At 36.5% G+C, this 17,757-nt stretch overlaps 1 protein-coding gene across 1 annotated transcript; it reads right to left on the bottom strand.

Annotated features, from left to right (window-relative positions):
• Positions 1-425: 425 nt before the first annotated feature.
• Positions 426-17,533, bottom strand: Fbxo30 (F-box protein 30). The gene is made up of 3 exons (XM_010626633.2): positions 17,337-17,533; positions 6,014-8,048; positions 426-1,479 (listed from the first exon to the last, which is right to left on the bottom strand). Exons 2-3 carry the CDS (start codon positions 8,030-8,032, stop codon positions 1,276-1,278), a joined length of 2,223 nt encoding a protein of 740 aa, XP_010624935.1. The 5' UTR covers positions 8,033-8,048; positions 17,337-17,533; the 3' UTR covers positions 426-1,275.
• Positions 17,534-17,757: the final 224 nt, after the last annotated feature.

Genomic DNA, 17,757 nt, shown 5'->3' with positions numbered 1-17,757 from the left:
GCCCTTTTACATTCTGAATATTTGAAATTCACTCATACAATATGCCAAATTCACTTAAAATGAGGTATATTTGCTTCTCAAACATTAAATATCTATCAAATATATAGTATCGTGAACTGTTTCAAATTCACAGGTTTGCTTTTTGTTTGCTTGTTTTGCTTTTACCTCTCAGGTAAAACATTGCCAAGAGTCTTTGGATCTGGCATTTAATAAAAACAAAAGATGTAATTGAGCACTGTATAACAGTTGTTAAGAATGTAAGATGAACACATCTTTGTATTTTTAATGCCATCTTAAATGGCATTACCAAACATTAGCTGTTATTTTAAATATTTAGATTTATATAGTAAGAGTGATCAAAATATACAGTGAATGTTTAAATTTTTAAAAATTATTATATAAGACACATTGACATTAATCCCCTTTGCTTCAAACATACTGATCCCATCATTCTTGCCAATTTCTGAAGCACTCCAAGAAGTCTTCTTTTGTGTGTTCTTTACAAGGGTGATCAAAACGTACAGTGACTGCTGCTGCCAAAAAGGCAAGTTCATAAAAGCATTACACTGTGTCCTATCCACCCTATATACCAGATCTGGTACCATGCAACGTATGGCTCTTCCCCAAAGTTAAAATAACTATGAAGGTAAACATGTTGAACTGATTTAGGTGGTCATAACAGCCCAACTAAGGACACTTAAAATGCAGAATGGAAGAATGATGGCAATGTCTTTATTTCATAAATGTTTTTAAATGTAAACGTTCACCATATTTTTTGATCACCATACAGTAGAAATCACATATACTGTTGAAGGGGAGTGCTTTATAATGATCTTATATGGCAGTACTTAAGCAACTGAAAATGTTTACCTAAAAAAAACCTATGCTGCCAAAATTTGATTCAAAGTTTTACATTTTGATTGCATGGGTTTCAACCCACTGAAAACATGAGGAGTAAATTGTTTGGTCAGGATCTTGTTAATTTTAAGAAGAAAAAAATTAAAGAACCAAAATATGCACACCATGAAAAATACTAATTCTGAATATAGCTAAAGATTAAATCACCCTGTCCAGCAAGTTCCAAAAATTTCACACATTTCAAACATTAAGGCAATTTTTTTTCCAACTACTTTATAAAAATATATGTCACTTCAAAACATTATATATACACAGTGACAAAAAATTTTGCTAGTTGTAATCTTTAATACATTAATAAAGTGTCACATATTATAAAGAATTTATACCAAGTGCTTGCATGTATGTGCAAGTTAGTTTTTAAAGTACAGGTCTTAAAACTGAGCGCAGTGAACGTCCTTCTTTAGTGAGTTCTCGAGTCACACACATACATGGCAATGGGATGGCTTCCTCTCGTTTCTCAACAATATTGTAACTGCATTTCTTCAAGTGGTCAGCCATGCTTAAGATGTCAGCAAATTTCCATTCATTAACAGAACAAAATGCAGTACTGAATCGCCATACCTAGAAGAAAATTCTACATCAGATTTAAATAAGTCAAACTACAGAGTCAAAATGCACATATTTTTACTGTTAGAAAAACATCCATTATAGTTTTGAACAGTGAGCTATAAAACTAAAAAGATCCAGGGCTAGGGATTTAGTTTAGTGGTGCTGCAAATGCCTTACAAGCTTAAGGTCCTGAGTTTGATCCCTGGTACTGAAAATAAATAAATAAATAAATAAATAAAATATATAAAAAGATCCATTTAGAAATAAATCTGTTTTTAAAATATTTATAAGACAACTCACTTCTATGAGACAATGAATTCAACAAATAACCAAAAAAAAAAAAAAAAAGACAAAATCCAGTATTAAAATTCATAGCAAATCTCATTTATTGAATTTTTTTTTTAAATCCTAACTTTAGGAATTCAGAGCCACTTCTTAAGATATACTGCATACTATTCTTTCTTCCTGTCCAAATGACTTAAATATAACTATCCATAGTCTGGAGATAATGACGTTATATATGTTATCTTCTTCTCACCACGTTTTTCTCCCGTTCCTATTATATCACACAAAATGTGTTAAAAATACCCTAGAGTATTGTGCGGTAAGATAGCTTATCTTTCCACTTTTTACACATACTAAAAGTACCTAGCAACACTTAAAACATAGGTGCTTTCATGTTTCTGAAAATGTGTATACAAAGAACTTTTATAAAACAGGTCTTATTTTCAGGTTTCTATGCACACTACTACTCACCAGCCACCCTGTTTCATGTATTTGCTGGTAATAATATGGGCTGATTCTCTTTTTGCTCAGTGAGCAGCTTCAGGCCCTGAGGCACTATCGCCTTATTAGTTGAGCAGTGACTATTGTGTCCCTCTCTCATCTTCACAATTGAAAACATAAAGCTACTGGACATTTAAGTAAGATGCATCAATGCAGATCAGGGGAGACTTAGGGCAACAAGCACGAATGGGGCAGCACAGTCCTAAGTATCCTGGCTAAGTTCATCAACAGGAAAATACCTAGTGAATATAACTGTCTCTTATTATTTGTGGGGGTCTGGTCCCAGGATGGCCTGACATGGAATTCTGTGACACTTATATCCCTTGTGTAAAATGACAGTATTTGCATAGAACCTGTGTATCTACCCACAAACTTTAAATTGTCTCTACTCATAATATCTAATATAAAGTAAATGGCAGTATATTATACTGCATTGCTTAGGGAATGACAAGGAAAAAAGTCTGTACATGTTTAACAGGCACAATTTTTTAAAGTAGTGTTTTTTTCCTTGTGTACCAGAGATTGAACTCAGGACCTTACACTTGTAAGGCAGGCATGGCACCACTAAACTAAATCCCCAGCCTTTTTAAAAGTATTTTTGACCAGCAGTTGGTTGAAAGCACAGACACAGAACCCACAGATACAGCACATGCTCTAAAAAGTAGCAGTATTTTGGGAGAAGGCCTCAGTGCACATTAAAACTTCTCAAGAAAGAATTGTAATGACTTCCCAGGTGACCAGATGCCTTCAAATTCGGAGAGACCACAGTATAGTATTTTTAAATTGGCATGGCAAATCACCAATATTTAGCAGGAAGGGTGTTCCTTGCATTCCTGAGGGTTATGATCAATTATTCTGTGTGGAGTGATGTCCCAGAAGACAGTGAAGACCTAACAACAGATTATAGATGTAACTAGCCTTCTGTTACATTTATCTTACCCACAAAAACACAGCTTCTGTACATTTAAGAGTTCAGTGAAACAAACTCAGGAAAAGCAGGCAAAGGAAAGGAAAAGGGAGAGGAGAGAGTTTCTCGGTAACATGTCAACTTTTCAGGTACCCATAACGTATTTACTAAGTGCCTATTAAATGGGAGGTGCTATGCTAGACAGTAGATATTTTGATTGCCAGAGTTTTTAGCTGTCAAGGAACTTAGTCTAATGATTGAAAATAACAATCAGTGAATTTTAAAACAGTTCCATGAATGCATTTGTAGGACCACGTAATGGAGCCCACAGCAATAAAGAGCAGGACAGTACCAGGAGACTTTTGCCACTAAGAACTGAAGAGGAAGCAGGAAATAGTAAGAAAATAAAAATCACAGTGGATCCATCAACTGGTACCAGGGAATGAATTCAGGACCTTGTACTTGTAAGGAAGGCAGCGGCACCACTGAGCTAAATCCCCCAGCCCAATCCATCAATTATTTAGACAAGATACTTTTTTTCTATCTCTAAAGTGATGATCACAAATTAAATAAGCCAAAGAAAGCATCAATGCACACTATCTAGCACACTGCAGATATTTTAATATGCTAGGGACAGCATATTCAAAGGCCTTAAGGCAAGAAAAAAAACATCAAGGGTAATAAGTGAATGTGGCTGGAACATAAAGTGAAAGAAGAAACAAGAGGTAAGAAAGGATGAGATGATAAAAGTTTTAAATGTCTTACAAAAAAGTGTGAGTCTGTATCTCAGGGCAATGGACAAATATTAAGGAACTTTGAAACACTGCAGTGACAATGTAAACAGTTTATTTAAGAAGATATATATATCCTAACTCTTACATGCAGATGTGTTGGAGAGGGGCTCAACTGTAAGGAGAAATGTATTTAAGAGAAAGCTGTAGTAGCAATGCAGGAGAGAACCAAAGATAAGGCTAAACTAGGAAAATGGCAATGAACTAGAGAAGCAAACTTGAAAGGAGTGAATCTTCAAGACCTCATGTTTACTTAGGTATAGAAATAACAGGGTGAAAAAGGAGTCAGCACTAACTTTTCAATCTGAGGTTCAGGAGAGAAGAATAGAGTGGCTTGGACATGTTGAGTTTGGGAAACCTGCGGGATAACCAAGTAGAAATGCCCAGTAAATGATTGTATATACAAGGTGTGATAAAAATATGGTGAATGTTAAATTTATTGCAATAAAAGATGTATTTTCAGTTATCCTCCTCAAAATACTTCCCCTCTTGTTGTGAACACACTTTTCCCATTATTCTTGCTACTCTCTGAAGCAGTGCTGAAAGTCCTCTTTCATAAGCATCTTTAGCTGTGCTTTCATGCTGCCTGGGTGTACTCAATCAATTAAAAACCTTTCACAGTCATTTTGACCTCAGAGAAGAGTCAGAAGTGTACAGTGCCAGATATGGTGAATAAAGTCCATCCGGTGAATAAGGCAGATGAGGACACACAGTAATATTTTTACAAGCCAACCTTTCTGTCAGATGACACTTGGCAGCAACATCTACTACATTTTTTTTTAATCATTCCTTGTAAAGAAACAACCACTCCTGGTGTACTTTGATCATACTTTATAGTGGTCTTGAGTTTAGTAGAAAAAACAGCCAGTTTATAGATGTGTAAATGATGGCAATTTAAACTTGAAGACCAGACGTTACCTCTGAAAGAATTATCATCAATCCCTAGAAAATATTTCACCCCATATGTTAATACTAGTGGATAAGGACAACTAAAGAAGATACATAAGAACATCCTGTCCCAAAGGGAAGAAAAAACACCAAATCATCTGGGAAATGAAAATACACATAACTGGTGAAATTCTCTGCCACCAAAATTCCTTTCTGGAAAAAAATTTGTGTTCTTTCATGGTCAAAGCCTCATGAAAACAGAAGTAGATACAGAATTCTGAAAAACTAAACTGATAAGTAAAAGACAACCTAACTGGGTCAAGGAGAAAGTAATCAGAAATTTGAACACTGTAACCAAATGTGAAGTTTATCGAAATTGTTTCTACTTTTTAAAATGTAAGGTTTCATATTAGGAATGTTTTAAAATTTCAAAAACACCTCAATCACAGGTATCTATTATGTCTTCTAGTTTCCACTGGATGCTGACTCAAATAAAAGTAGGGTATCATAAAGCTAGGCATCCTAATTTTCCAATATGCATCATTCCTGGGTCTATACTAGACTCAGTCTCTAACTACAATATCCAATTGTACTACCATACTCTTATCTTACTTCAACCTCAGACATTTCCTCATCCATCCATTTATGTTCTTGTATCCTAAATACTCCCTTGGTATACTAAATATTCCACTTAGTAGTATGACTGTAGCAGTAGCTACAACTTTTTCTCATCTTCCTTCATGTCCTATATGAAACAACTTCTAAAAAAGAAACTGCTAAGAATGGAAACTGATAATTACAAGCAAGAAAAAAACCTTCTCCTTATTTTCTCCATTGTTTTATGGTGAAGCTGCTTCAGGTGGAGCACAGATCGGGTAACACAGGCCCAAAGTTGTTACAGTAGAACTGAAGTACAGAACTGCTCATTCTGAAAAAAAAAAGTGGCCTTTGCCTTATTAGAATAGAATCTAGATCTAGGAAATTTAAGCCCATCATCATGGTAATTCTCAATATTCCAGTTCTTCATTAACTATCATATTAATATATGCTTTATCATATTTTCTTATTTACGTTTTTGGGGATGCTCAATTTCAAACAAAATATTAACTATTAATTCAACATTATCTATTAGATTATCTATGTCAAAGATTAATATAGTTAAGATTAAACTAACCTTTTCCTTTATTTGCCATGATGAATTTCCTTCTGGATACTTCTTTTTCCCCCACTGCAGAATGACCATTCCTCGAGACTGAAGTAGACTGCCACACACATCTCTCATTAATCTGGACACACACGAGAGTTGGCATAAACTGAAGCCATCAAGAAACCCCGCGATATGTTGTAGGACCTCAAAAGGAAGACCACTTAGATGGTCACTATGTAATCCCAACATACAGTTTCTAGCAGGCTCTACCAATACTGTAGATACACATGGCTGAACTCCAAATGACCTCAACTGACGGTCATGTATAACTTTTGCTCCTTGTGTTGATGGACAAAATCTTCGCTGAGAAAAGGTGCAACCATAATAAGCTAGAGGACACCTCTGTTCCATCCAGCCATTGAGTCCAGCATGAATGTCACCATGCACATTCTTAAAATGTGAAGAAAATTCTTTTCTTCTAAATAACTGTCCACACACAAAGGTAAACATTGAACGCTGCCTAGGCTGGTACCTAGCAACACATTCCAATACTAAATCCAGTCCAAGGGTCTGAAAAGGACTTGGATTTGAAAGCTGTGGATTAGCATGATCACAAGCTGAAGCAGAAGCTATTTCTCCAACCATTGTATTTGTAGCTAATATTGCAGATGGAAGTGAAAAAGTCTGTGTCCCAAAGTCAATGTGATAAGCATCAACCATGCGACTATCAGATATACCCCTCCCACCTGGAGAATCTCCTAGACAAAAGAGTAAGGCTGCTGTAATCAGATCTATTCCTTGAAGGCCCATGGGATCTTCTGCAACTTCCAAGTCTGATGTATCTACTGCTTTATCTTCCTTTGGTTTAGACCAACATGAATTAGAAAGAAATTTGAATGAAGGAGTATGACTGAATGATAACACATCCACATTTCTCAAGTCCCCTAAGTCCACTTTTCTCCAGTACAGTTCACCTTCATCTTCACCATCTGGCATGAGGATATGCTGAACTGTGCCATTAGGCAAAGCACTGGGTGGCACGACTTCCCTAAGTTGCGCTGCTAATGACAGTGAACTGGAAGGTTCTAAAGTACCATTTGATGCCTCACATTCTCCATTTATTAAGTTATTCCGTTGATCCTGGTCTTTCGCCTGTGGACATATATTTTCCAAAGGAAAGCCATTACAAAGAGCAGAAGTGCCATAAGAACTTGTATTCAAGTCACATAATAAATCACTGGAACCATTTTGTTCAGACTGAGCATTCTGACTTGTGGCATTCTGGTCAATTCCACCTACTGCCCCTATCTCATCCTCATAAAGATGGTCCTGGTCTTTTAAGTTTCTATCCTGTAAGCTTTCTCTGGAGTTTTTTTCTTCATCCATTTCATTTGGGGTAGCACAAGGACTTGTATTCAACATGCCAATATCTCTTGTGGCAGTATTCAAGATATCTAAAGCCGCAGCCAAACTTCTGGTTGTTTCTACAGTAGCTTGATAAAGTGCACCATAAGATTCTTCATCAACAGACACCAAACCATTAGTACGTGGTATTTCTGGGACACTTGATTTAACTGACATTTGTTCCCTAGGTTCAGATACTTTATCCGTTGCTTTTGACATCATAGTGGCTACTTTGAGAGATTCTAAGAGCATTCTTTGGTCTTGTAGGGCCAAGGCCATATCTAATTGTGCCACTTCATCAACATCTCTGCTTAGATTTTCATATGACTTCCGGTCCGCATAGCTCACTGGCCATCGGTTCCACTCCATAGTACAGCACACCACACTTGCAGGACACATTTCTAGATGTTCAGCAACTTTGTTTCGAGCCATGGTAAATGGGCATCCAAAGTCACTATTTAAGCAAGGCACACGTTCAAATGGACATAAAAGTCGATGCTCTTCAGCTTTACAAGAGTGGAAAACTGCTCCACAAACCAATGGACAACCAATCAAGTCACAGGAGATGCCAGGCTCTGGCCTGGTCATACACCGTCTGCTGACACAATTCACACAATGTGTATGCTGCAGGTCCTCCTCCATAATGGCCAGTCCAGCTCTAGCAGTTGAAATGGAAAAGATAAAAAGGTAGAAAGTGTTTTTAAAAAATTGTTTAATAATATAAATTAAAACCACTGATATATCTTAGCTTATTTGAGGGTACAGTACAAAAATACATATAAACAATTTCACATATGATCAAAACATTTTGAGCCAGGTGTGGTGGCACGCGCCTGTAATCCCAGCACTCGGAGGCTGAGGCAGGAGGATTGCTCTGAGTTCAACACCAGCCTGGGCTACATATTGAGTTCCAGGTCAGTCTCAACTACATAGTGAGACCCTGTCTCAAAAAAAAAAATTCAAGTAGCAATTTAGTACTTTAAAATGTGTCGTTCTTACATACTACAAACAAAATGATCATAAGGAATGTTAAAATAAAATTTAAATTCTAGTACTATGTACTATATTAATGCCTAAACTGTATATTTCAATTTTTAGATTTTAGAGACTGCTTTAGTTTTACATTTATTCAATTAAATCAACTGATACACCTTTCACCGCAAACACCTCATCATATTCCTGAGAATAATCTGGATTTCATTAATAAACTGAACTAGAACTTTTAGAAATTTTCTATGTTCTTCTAAATATAGAAATTCATATACATATTGATCTCTCCTATATATGCCTAATATTCTACAAATTAACAAGAGTTAACCTTAAGTAAAATATATAGGGATTTTATCAAGAAAATAAAAGTTACTTCTGAGGACCCATCTCCATTCATCATTAAATGTATTCCGCTACTAGGTAACAGACATTGTGTTCAGTGTGGCAATATAGATGCGGTGCCTCCTTACAAGGAGCTGCAGCAGGTCAGACAGTATTAATCCTATCACACTGTGTGACTGATATAACAGAAGTTAAGATGGTAACACAAGAGAAGATAACTGGGTAGGGATTAGGAAAGAATGCACAGTAGCCTTGAAAAATGAGAAGGCTGAAGAATTGGAAGGTTATTTAGTAAGGAAGGGAAACACTTAAGGCTAAAGTAAAGCACATACAAATACAGAAAAGATTGAATTTACAAACATGTTGCTGGATCAAGGTGAAATCCAAGGTAGCTGTGGGAGACCAGGCCAAAAAGGAATAAGGCAAATCCTAAGAGCTGTACACTACTCTAGAGTACTCACCCTTTTAGTAACTGGACGTCAATGAACATTTTAAGCCGAAAAATAAGATTTATAAAATAACATGATAGGATTACAGATACCTATGGGTCTTTCCTGCTTTAAAATTAGAATTTTAACTTTCAGGTTTCTGTTGTTGCTTTTTTCTTTTTCCATTCTAGGAATTGAACACAGAGGCTCTGTGCTGAGCTACATTACCAGCTTTTTATTATTTATTTATTTATTTATTGAGACAAGGTCTAGCTAAATTTCCCAAAGCTGAGCTCAATCTTACCAATACCCCATTTCAGCCTCCTGGAGTGCTGGGGATTATAGGTATGTATCACCAAATACAGCTGAGTATTAACTTTCATCAAGAAAACTTTTTAAACAAAAATAAGAGAAAGCATAAGCATAAAATGTTAATTTAACTGTAATTGAACCTTTTAAATTGTTTTTTCTGTGATCTTCACTTTATTTATTGGTTTGTTCTTAACTGTGGTAAAAATTTAAATACCCTCCCTACCATTTTTATTTCCTATTCAAACAATCAAAAGAAAAACAAACATGTCTTCTAAACTCACATACATTCTTCAACCCCCTAATCTGATTTTACTGTCACTATCTCTCATTAAAACTGCTCTACTGAGAGCTGCTTAAATTCAACAGAAATGTTTTTTTCTAGAACCCCATCTTCTTTGGCCATATGGTTATAACGATTAATCCCTCATATTTTAACTGTCACCTTCTTTACTGTTCATGATACAGTTCTCCAGCTCTCCTTCTACCGCTAGTTAGTCTTTATTCTTAAATGTTACACCTGTTCAGGGTTACTTCTTCTGCATTCTACACATTCTCTCTGGATCCTCTCAATTTCTCCAAAAGTTTCAATTGCCACTCATATTCTAAAAACTATACATCTGGCCCAGATTCCTCTTCCAAAATCTGGACCCCAGTGGCTATTTATTATGCATTTCTACTTGTAGAAGGCACAGGCAGCTCAGCTCAATATTTCCAAATTATACTATAGTACATAATTTTCTAGATAAGCAGATGTATAGCCTATTTTCTTCATGCAGGTCACAGACCTTACTTGCTCTCTGATACATTTATGCTTAAATTTTATCTTGATGCCAGTGGTTGAAACAATCACTTCCCAAATTGCTATATCTTTATCTCCAGTTGAAGCTTGATCTTTCTGAAACTTGTCATTATTGATAGTACTTTTCTTGATTAAGTGGCAAAATTCTGAGTTGCTATTATGTTTGATGGTGTCAAGGAAAAAAAGGCACAGAATCGGAACCAAAATTACTTTTAAATTGTGTAAAAAAAATTACAAATTAGAGCTAGGCATGGTAGTGCATGCCTTCAGGAGGCTGAAGCAAGAGAATCGCAAGCTTGAGGCCAGGCTGGGTGACTCAGCAAGACCCCATCTCAGAACAAGAAATAAAAAGGGCTGGGGATGTAGCGCTATGGTGGTAGAACACTTGCATAGAAAATATGAGACCCTAGGTTCAATCTCACTATGACCAAAAACACAAAACAAAACAAAAACAAGTTAACAAAAAAAGAAAAAAAAAACTTTTGAGTTCATTTTCATAAATTTTGTTAGTAAAAACATATGCTAAAACTAATACAGTAGAAGTAACAGAAAGATGACAAACATTTGTCATTTAAGCAGACACACAAAGAAACTTTTTCACCTTAGTCCACTAGAAAGAATGTGTTATTATGTTTCTTTTTTCTAAGAATTTTTAAAAAATTTATGTCTTGCACTGAGTACTTTGGAGACAATGACACACACAGAGTGTAATAACTATTGTTACTCTTATTTATGAAAACATACCTTATTTTTCTTTAAAAAGTTAAGATAAACTTTACTGAGTGATTAGACTAAGAAAACAGCTGTAGCTTTCTTATTTTGTAACTAGAGTTCATCTCACATGCTGAAGGTTATAAGCTTGACTGTTGCTAAGAGAGAAACCTAAATATACCAAGCAGTTTCAACAGAAGTGACCACTGCTTTTAGAATTGTAGAGATACTTTACATTACTGTACATACCATTATATGATCATACCAGGTAAAGCATATCTTTTTACATCACTTAATTTTAAAAAGTTTAAAATCACAACTACTATAATTCCAAATTAAATGCAAACAGAGCAGTAACTGTCACTGCCTCTTTTATACAATTCCCCTTCCAATAGCAATATTAAAAGCAAGACAAAAAAATTAAAAAACAAAGAAGGCATCCATAGCAATAAGTGCATAATACTATTTATGGAAGTGGCAGAAAAGGGAACACTAATTATGTACATATTTTACTCTCTTTTACATATATCAAGTCCCTTAATGTTCCGTTATAACAGCCCAGATGAAATTGTGGTTCAGAAAAGGTTTACCAAAGATCATCTACTTAGTTAAGACACAGAGGTAGGACTTAAATCTATAGCTGATTAATGTTCAAGAACAGTAACAGATATGTTTACTTATGAAAGTTTAATAAGGCAGCTCTTCAGTAACTGGTGATTCAATTTTAAGATGTTATTTGAGGAATGGAGGTTGCACAACTTTGCTTGTAGTTTATTCCAATACTTAATCCCTAACCCTTGTGGTCAAGAAAGTCTTTTTGGCCCATTCTAATTATAAAAGCACATTACTTTGCTTTGAACATATGTGTTTTAAATTACTTATAAAATTATTTACATGGCTGCTCAGTATAAGCATATGAAATACTATGCACTTGACAATTCTCCAAATACACAAAGAATCAAATTCAATTCAATTTTACAGTTAAATATGTTAAAGAAAATACAGCAATAGTCATTCTGGGTACTACAATGGAGCGATAGCCTTCATATTCAAAACTCTACCAGATCCATCCTCGTTTTAATTGAGATTACTACAATCAAATATATTTTAAAAAATACAGCAATAGTCATTCTGGGTAGTACAACGGAGCGATGGCCTTCATATTCAAAACTCTACCAGATCTATCCTCTTTTTAATTGAGATTACTACAATCAAATTAAGACACTTCACAAATCCTGTGAAGTTAGCTTTTAAAATGCCAAACCATGACTTATCAACTGAACAGTGACACAGCAGGTCCAGTAGAAAAGTTGCTAAAACTGAGGCTAACGGTTCCAGCCAGAGAAGCTTATTTAAAATTCAACATTAAAAAAAAAAAAAACTTATTAGAAACAGGATCCTAGAATGCCAAAGCAGATTTTTATTAATTTATACTTAGAATATGAATGGGAAAAGTTTCAGTAGACTAAAAACTATTTGTAAGTGATGAAATGATTTCCTTTCCAACTTATATTATGTGGCTGACAAGCAATCCTTAAAAATAGTTTCCAAACATGGCATTTTCCCATACAATGAAATGAGATCTTGTCATTTAAGGTGTCAAAAGCATTTCTATATAAGTTTTTGGGAAAAATAATTTCATAATTAAAGTATGACTATAGCCATCTAAGGCCCAACGCTACTTTGCCAGAGAGCTGGGGGTGGGGGTGGGGGGGACAACTCTGTTTTGCCTCTGGTGACAGTTGAGGCCTCAATGATCTGAGAAGCTGTGGTGCTCAATGGCAAGGTGACACCAGCTGAAGACATTTGGTTCCTTGAGAACCAAATAGTAATACAAAAGAGAAAGGCTTCACCTTATCAGCTCAGCTCATCCAACCTACTGAGGTGGGAATGCTCTCCTTTCTGCCCTCATCAGCATGAGATTTGTATCCACACAGGATCAGGCCTGAGATCACTGCCACCCCTAAGCCCCCTAAATCACCTGATATATCCTCTGAATATTGTGTGCATCGAATAAATAGTGGCTAGCTGGGAGAATCTTCTTTGCCAGCTCTGAGGCACTGACCTCCTAGCCCCCATATACTTTGAAATTACTCACTATTGTTTTTCTTTAGCCCTTACTGTCCTCCTTTCTAGGAAGGTAGAAAATCAGTCTCCAATATAAGGCATAGAGATAGTATCCTTAAAATTGTTCTCAATTCATCAATATACATAGGATTAAGAAAATAACCACAAATTAACAAGATTTTAGAATGCGCTAAGAAAAGTCATCTACTGTTCTCAAATAGACTGCTGCCTCAGGATTGCTGGGTACAAGATACAGACACACTTGCCAAGTTTCCTCAACTCTTAAGTCTCAGCTTATCACCTTTCCATAAACACTAAAAACAAGGTAGGGATCCCTCCCTCTGCAGGGTCATTACATACTGTATTTTCCTTGGTAATACTAGCGACAGAAAATCACTATTGTGTTTTACATCTATCGCCATAGGAAAACTTCAAGCTCCATGAAAGTCAGAACCATCTCTGTCTCATTCATTCTGGTGTTCCATGAATTCAAACCTCTGCCTCAATTAGGGATTCATTTCTATAAACACATTAATAAAAGAATTACAGTACAATAAAATAAAATGGATTCCAAACCAAAATGAGATTCTTGATTTTATGGAAAACTACATACTGCATGAAAAGATACAAACTTGCAGATCTAGCATTAGACAATCAAATTGAGTCAAAATTACTTCCTTGAATCTACCATTAAAAAATCAATGTAAAGCCGGGCATGGTGGGGCATGCCTGTAATCCCAGCACTCGGGAAGCTGAGGCAGGAGGATCGCTGTGAGTTCGAGACCAGTCTGGGCTACACAGAGTTCCAGGTCAGTCTCAACTACATAGTGAGACCCTGTCTCAAAACAACAACAAAAACAAAATGAACAGACACTTCTCAGACAAAGAAGTACCAATGGCAATAGCCAGGCGTGGTTGCGCATGCCTGTAATCCCAGCACTTGGGAGGCTGAGGCAGGAGGATCACTGTGAGTTTGAGACCAACCAGGGCTACACAGTGAGTTTCAGGGCAGTCTGAACTACATAGTGAGACCCTGTCTCAAAAAGCAAAAAAAAAAAACCCCCCAAAAAAAGTCAATGTACTCAAACATTTACTGAGCAAATAAGTACATAATACATTCCAAGCATTATTTATGGAGTTAGATAAATCACTTGTTAAAAAGTAAATAAATGGGCCAGGGGATTTGCCTCAGTGTTTCCAGTGCCTGCCTCGAAGCTGAAGGACTCAGCTAAATCTCTGGTACCAAAATAAATAAATAAGAAAGGCAAGTCAAAGAAATTTAACTCAAATTGCATCTATTTGCTTATGAATGCCTAAAGTTTATCTTTTTATGGAAGGAGTGTAAAACTGTGCATAAATACGTTTTCTTTATCCGTTTATCTGCTGATTGACATACAGTTTCCAAGATCTAACTATTATATATTGTGACAATATAAACATAAGTATGCATGTTATCACTGTATTATGATGCCTTTAACTCTTTTGGGACAATATCTAGAAATGGAATAACTAGTTCAAATGGAATTTCTATTCTTAGGTTTTCTTTGAGGAATCTCCACAGCAATTTCCATAGTGGTTGTGACTAGTTTCCATTCCCACCAAATATGTAGACGATCCTTTTCCCCCACATCCTCACCAACATTTGTTATTATTTGATTTTTTTATGAATATCATTTTGGCCATTCTTTAAGATCACAATAAACAGTTCATTACTATTGTTGTTCTCTAATTTTGTTTCATTTTTTTCATAAAAGAGTAATTTTTATTTCCATTATTAATATTACTTGCATTACATTAAAATAAAATATTTAATTCTTTAAAAATTAACTGAATTGTCCATTTTAAAATCTTCAAAAGAAGCAAAGAGAAAACATTTACCTTTATGTTACTCCATAATTCCATGTTATTCTTATCAATTATTTTAATATTCTTATCATCCTATTTATTAGGAAACTGAATAGTTCTTTTTTTTTTTGGTAGCAGGGATCTAACTCTGAACCTTGGGCTTTCGAGGCAGGCATGGTGCCACTGAGCTAAATCCCCAGCCCTTGAAACGGAATGGTTCAAAAAGAAAGACACACATGCACATGTACCTTACTAGGTAAAATGTGAGGAAAAGCAGCTCAGAATAGGAAGTAGCATTGGCCTACTGTTTAAAATTACAATTAGCACAGATAAAACAATTCTACTTAAGCAATAAGAGGTTGTTCCAAGGTAAGGTTAATGTGGAACCAGACTTGTTCAATTAATTAGCCATTCCATTATTACAAGTAACTAAGTAAGTAGATCCACGACTGAAATTTCATATTTCGCACTCAAGAAGTAATAAGCTCCTCTAGGGTAAATCTCATCCTTTGTACAGTCAGAGACACTAGTGTGTAATAAAAAGAAACACTCCCAAACTGACCCGCTAAGCTACAGTCTTGAATGAATCCTGAATAAATATGGATCTCAGCTGGACATCTTACTTCGTTGTTTTTAAAAAGGGGGAAGGTGAGTTGAAGAAGTAGTTCAGTGACAGCAGCACCTACAAGGCCCTGGATTTGAGCCAGCGTACTGCAATGAATAAACGAATGAATGGCGGGCCATGGAGTTTGTGAGACAAGATTAAAACTACACTATTCTTAAATTCCCAACTCAAACCACAGGTCCTCAGTTAAAAACGGCTAAATGGGTTTATGAAACTTTGGTTCTCATTTCTTGTTTTTTTTTTGGTACTGGGGATTGAACGTGGGTCCTTGCGCTTGCAAGGCAGGCCACCGAACCGCTGAGCTAAATCCCTGGCCCTGGTTCTCATTTCTTGTTTTTTTTTTGGTACTGGGGATTGAACGTGGGTCCTTGCGCTTGCAAGGCAGGCCACCGAACCGCTGAGCTAAATCCCTGGCCCTGGTTCTCATTTCTTTATACAATGAAGTAATTATATGGAAAATATTTTCTTCTTTTTATCCTTCCAGATGTTATATAATCAAAACGTACATTGTCTATTTCTAAATATGGTCATGAATAGCAGCTATTCCAAAAGTGAAAGTTCTAAATGCTTGCAATGCTGTCCACTAACTATATGAAATTATCAAATTTACCCCAGAAACTGAAATATTAATAAACATTAAATACTGAGATATAATCCTACTTGAATTGAAATTTAGATTAAAAATCCTCCACTCAAATGATAAAATTCAGTTTATTAAGATGGGCATCACATAACCATGGAGTGGGCTTCCCAGAAGTCCCAGCTTTGTGACCTAAGGCAATTCCTACTCTGAAAACAATCTAGAACTCTGCAAAGCTAGGTTACAATTATGAGTATGTTCAACAGAATACAAACATACAGTTCTCAGAAAGTGGATGTATTTGCTCTACACAACAGCCACATTTATATACAAAGCTTCATGTATCATTTTTGGAAGGTGGTCGTTTAAACTTATAAAAACAGGTGTCCCAATGCTAGACACAGAGAAAAGCTGAATTGAAATACTTACGGTAGTACACACTTTGAAAGAAACAAACTTCAGTTCTTTCATAAATCAAAAAAACTCTACTCGCTTCTTCTAAAATCGACTCACTTCTTCTAAAATATACTAGCAGTACACTTACCACATCAAAGTACAAGGTAAAAGCAACCTGGCAATTTAAGAAGTTAGCAAACATCATGTTATCCCCACTTAAACTTTTAAACTGAGAAACAGTGACTAAGCATAAAGAAAAGTGATTCAGCGAAAGCTGTACATCGTAATCTACCCCTTAGAAAAATCCTCAAAGCCTATTTTATGCCACTCTTATCCTTTCGCCAAGTCAACAACTGTACTCCTTCAGAAAACCTTAATGTGAAAAAATGCAAAACATGTTAGTATAACGTAGTAGGTCTCTAAAGGGCACAAAACGCAGTACTGAAATTACACAAACAGACGTAGAAAGTTTGGGAGGTTATATTAAAAGATTCCAATGAATTAATCTACACTGCTATCAGAATGCTCATAAATAACTTCTTGGGCCACAAAAAACAAAATAATCACGGAATAAAAAAAGGTCAATTCCTTCCCAAGCATCTTCTGTCTGGGATTTACGACAGGGCTCAGAAGGAAAACAAGAGCAAGGGAGTGGGGCGCGGAGTACGAGGGCCGTGATAAACACAGACTGCGCTGTCACGTTAGAAATATATTTACAGACAGCCTGGACTCCGCCACTCGTTCCGTGCGCTCTCCTTCTGAGCAAAGCACTTGGAAGGAGCAGGAGCAGGGTAAGACACGAGTCGCCTCGCGGGTCTGACAAAATCCCGAAGTTTCCCTTTAAAACTGACCAAGACTAAGACTCGGATCCTCTCACTTCCAAGAATGGAAAAGTTAGCAACTTCGCTCATCCCGTGGAGAGTTACGATGCCTCGCAGTCTGCACGTTAACCCGTTTGTCCCCAAAGAACTCAAGTTTCCCAAAGCCCTGGGGAGGCGAGCGGTGCGCGGGGTTCTCGGCCCTCCGAGTTCCGCCGTCCTCCGCCGCGCAGGCCGGGGTGACCTCGGATCCTCTCACTTCCAAGAATGGAAAAGTTAGCAACTTCGCTCATCCCGTGGAGAGTTACGATGCCTCGCAGTCTGCACGTTAACCCGTTTGTCCCCAAAGAACTCAAGTTTCCCAAAGCCCTGGGGAGGCGAGCGGTGCGCGGGGTTCTCGGCCCTCCGAGTTCCGCCGTCCTCCGCCGCGCAGGCCGGGGTGACGGGTGACCCG

Source organism: Fukomys damarensis, unplaced genomic scaffold (assembly GCF_012274545.1).
Source record: "Fukomys damarensis isolate Sample0158 unplaced genomic scaffold, DMR_v1.0_HiC HiC_scaffold_14, whole genome shotgun sequence".
Lineage (NCBI taxonomy): Eukaryota > Metazoa > Chordata > Mammalia > Rodentia > Bathyergidae > Fukomys > Fukomys damarensis.
Note: the sequence above shows the minus strand (reverse complement) of the source record. Positions and strands in the feature narration are given on the sequence as shown.